General features: G+C 41.0%; 1 protein-coding gene across 1 annotated transcript in view; it reads left to right on the plus strand.

The window, feature by feature from the left end:
- dntt (deoxynucleotidyltransferase, terminal) overlaps positions 1-3428 on the plus strand; it is a gene marked incomplete in the record, with an annotated part of 88551 nt that overhangs the window by 8047 nt on the left and 77076 nt on the right. The window contains 1 exon segment of the mRNA XM_014022867.1: positions 1258-1359. Coding sequence (XP_013878321.1) covers positions 1258-1359 — 102 coding nt within the window.

Below are 3428 nucleotides of genomic sequence, written 5' to 3' on the forward strand. Positions count from 1 at the left end.
CTGGGGTATGTGCATAGTACTTACTTACTGGGGTATGTGCATAGTACTTACTTACTGGGGTATGCGCATAGTACTTACTGGGGTATGTGCATAGTACTTACTGGGGTATGTGCATAGCACATACTTACTGGGGTATGTGCATAATACTGGGGTATGTGCATAATACTTACTGGGGTATGTGCATAGTACTTACTGGGGTATGTGCATAGTACATACTGGGGTATGTGCATAGTACTTACTTACTGGGGTATGTGCATAGTACTTACTGGGGTATGTGCATAGTACTTACTGGGGTATGTGCATAGTACATACTGGGGTATGTGCATAGTACTTACTTACTGGGGTATGTGCATAGTACTTACTGGGGTATGTGCATAGTACTTACTGGGGTATGTGCATAATACTGAGATAAGTGCATGGTACTTACCAGTATACCTACCTATTGTTTACCAGTAAACATATCTTGTACTATTATGATATGCTCCTGTTCTTATTGGAATACTTACTTGAAACATACTGAGATATGTCCTTAATAATTACCAAACKCCTGTCTGGTATTTACTGAATCAGTTTAAGTATATGTATTCAGTCAGTACTAGGTACATACTGGCTGAATAAAGATTATGAGACGTTCCAACTCAAACGTTTGCATGTCATTAATGTCAGACATGAAATGTTTCTGATGTTCTAACAGATGTTTCCCTCAGCACAGAGAGGTGTTTTAACTCTTTTATCATCTTTTTAACACACMTTGTTTCCTGCAGCAGCATCGTTCAACATCTGATAAAATGTTTTCTTCCCAGCGTCTCGCTCCGCTCAGACCCGTGCCTAATTTTGACCAGTTTGTTTCATTTTCTGACGCCGTTATTGTCTGCAGGGATATTAATATTAATAACACAATGGTAATCCATTTGACTCAAATATCACAAACGTGGAGCCGTTTCTTCATAGAATAAAAAGCCAATTTACAGGAGGCAAATTGGATGATGACAAGCAGATTTGTAATGCCACGGGTTAGGTAGCGTAATGGATTTGGATGCCACCAGACTGTGAGATGAGTGTCATTAGCCTGTAGCCCTGGAGACACGCWGCCATAAAAATAACTTCTGCCAGGCAAACGGCTGCATTTTTATCTAATTCAATTTGAACTCTGAGCTCATCAGGAGTAACCCCCCACACACGCAGACTGTTAACGATGGAGACGAGAGCGACGGGTGGTGTTTGATTCTTCCTGCTTTGGGTTGTCTTTACAAACAGGAKACCGGGGCAGAAGTTCCCGCAGCGCCTCCTGCAGCCACGGTTTCTCAGTACGCCTGCAAGAGACGCACCAGCACCGAAAACCACAACAAGATCTTCACAGTAAGAAACATGCAACACGCCACAGGTTCTTATTCTGCTTCAGTCAGTGAGATTAACCTAACCCTAACCCTAACCCCAAGGGCCTGAGGGACAAAGCTCAAACTGAGTTATTAAAAGTCAAAAGAAGCAAAACAGGAGCTAAAAGCTAAACGTAGCATCGGAAGAAGYAACGCGCTGCAGCAGCTAATCTGTCCCGCTCTAATTGGATAAGGAGAACTCTGACACCAACACATTAACCTGAAACGAGCAGCAGCTGCAGCTGCWGACACGTCTGTGAACTCTGCCGGGGTGGGCCGGCTCGGACACGCCCCGAGGAACCGCCCGTCTGTCGGCCATCTTGGCTGCGGCGCTCCTTATGAGCCGTGATGGATCAGTGTGAGAGCCGTCAGGAGGGAGGGAGCGCTCCGTTCAGAGAGAAACGCCACAGCTCGACTCAGTGTCCAAGATTAAAGAATAAAAATCAAACGTTAGATTTATTAGAAATGTTTACAGTTAGAAAAAACAAGACAAAATGAAAATTTCATGGCCAGCGTTAGGGCTGATGGGCATTTTTATATTAAAATTTTTTTTTCTTATATGATTTTAAACTACTAAATTCTAATATTTTCTGTGTTTCTTTTTATCTAATACAGTTTAAAGGAGAGGTCTTTGTTATTTTTAAATTCACAGTCTAAGTGTGGCCGTGTTTCCAGTCTTAGATGAGCTTCATGGTTTTGCTCAAGAAGAAAAATAACTTGTGGGAAGAAGCTGTTATTTAAGGAAGCTCCGCCCACTTCGACTSTGCAGCATTAATTAAACTCATGTTGTTTGGGCCCAACCAGACAAGGATTCTCAGCAGAGGAGGAGCCAATCAGAGTGGAAGTATCAGATTTAGACTGAATATTTGAAATGTTACATAATGATAACAGAAACAGGACAGGATGACAGGAAATACAAGCAGATGAAGGGTTTTTACCACAAGTTTACGACGTCTTCTGATTTGTTATGACCCCCCCCCCCGCCGCCCTCCCCCACTGTGCATGCAAAGTGTGAATCATAATGTTGTCGTATTGTTTATTTATTTTTTCAAGATTTTTGGTCAATCGTATCACAGAAGCAGCTGCACCGATCAACATGAAACTTGTCAGGACTGTAGAAGAGTCCGACCTGCACTGCTCCAGCCAACGGTTTTATGATAGACCCCATATTTGAGGAGGGGGCTCCATCTGAAAAGGGGGGTGTCTGGACAAACAAAAATGCTTACAACTCAAAAACTAGACGGCAGTCCGCCAAAATTAGATCCGATCCTATTTGCCGGACGCCGAAGCTGCTCTGGAGCCGATCTACAGAGATCACGTCGCACCAACAGGAAAAGGAACAAACACAGCATATGTATTTTCAAAATAAAACACCATAAGGTGGAATAATTTTGTCGAAATCCCAGCTATATTAATAAATGAATGGATATATTTCTACACAAATGCTGTCAGAATGTATGGTTCTGTTTGGGAAACAGATGGAAACATGTAGCATGAAGCTTACACATGATACACATGGGATTTATTTTGAAATCAGAAGTTTCAAAAAGATGACAGTGATACAGTTTCAAACATAGCTGAAAACATTAATATAAAGGCTTTTGATATCTGTTTGGAGTTCGTCTTTTACAGAATTAATTTTAAATTTTTTGCTCTGACTTCAACATTTATCACTGGATTTATCAACATTAACATTTAGCACTGTTAAATAACATAATTTTTAGAAGGAATAAAACCAAACAAAACCAGAATTCTGGAGTGAGGGTTTATTGTCACCGGAGCTGACAGGAAACCACACACCGCCCGCAAACCAGGAAGTTGATCCATTTATAGAGTCTTCGATGCTCGTGTTCGCCCCCTACTGACCTACGGCTGAATCACAGGCGTTCACATAAAATTCTCACCTACTGTTTTCATAACGGTTAAATATGTGTTGTTATAGATATTTCGGACAATCTATATCAATTAACACATAATAGATTAAACATTATAAAAAGGAAAACCTAAAAATATAGTGTTGTGCTTTTAACATCAGTACTAAACTCTAATAAC

This window comes from Austrofundulus limnaeus, unplaced genomic scaffold (assembly GCF_001266775.1).
Source record: "Austrofundulus limnaeus strain Quisiro unplaced genomic scaffold, Austrofundulus_limnaeus-1.0 Scaffold344, whole genome shotgun sequence".
NCBI classification, from domain to species: domain Eukaryota; kingdom Metazoa; phylum Chordata; class Actinopteri; order Cyprinodontiformes; family Rivulidae; genus Austrofundulus; species Austrofundulus limnaeus.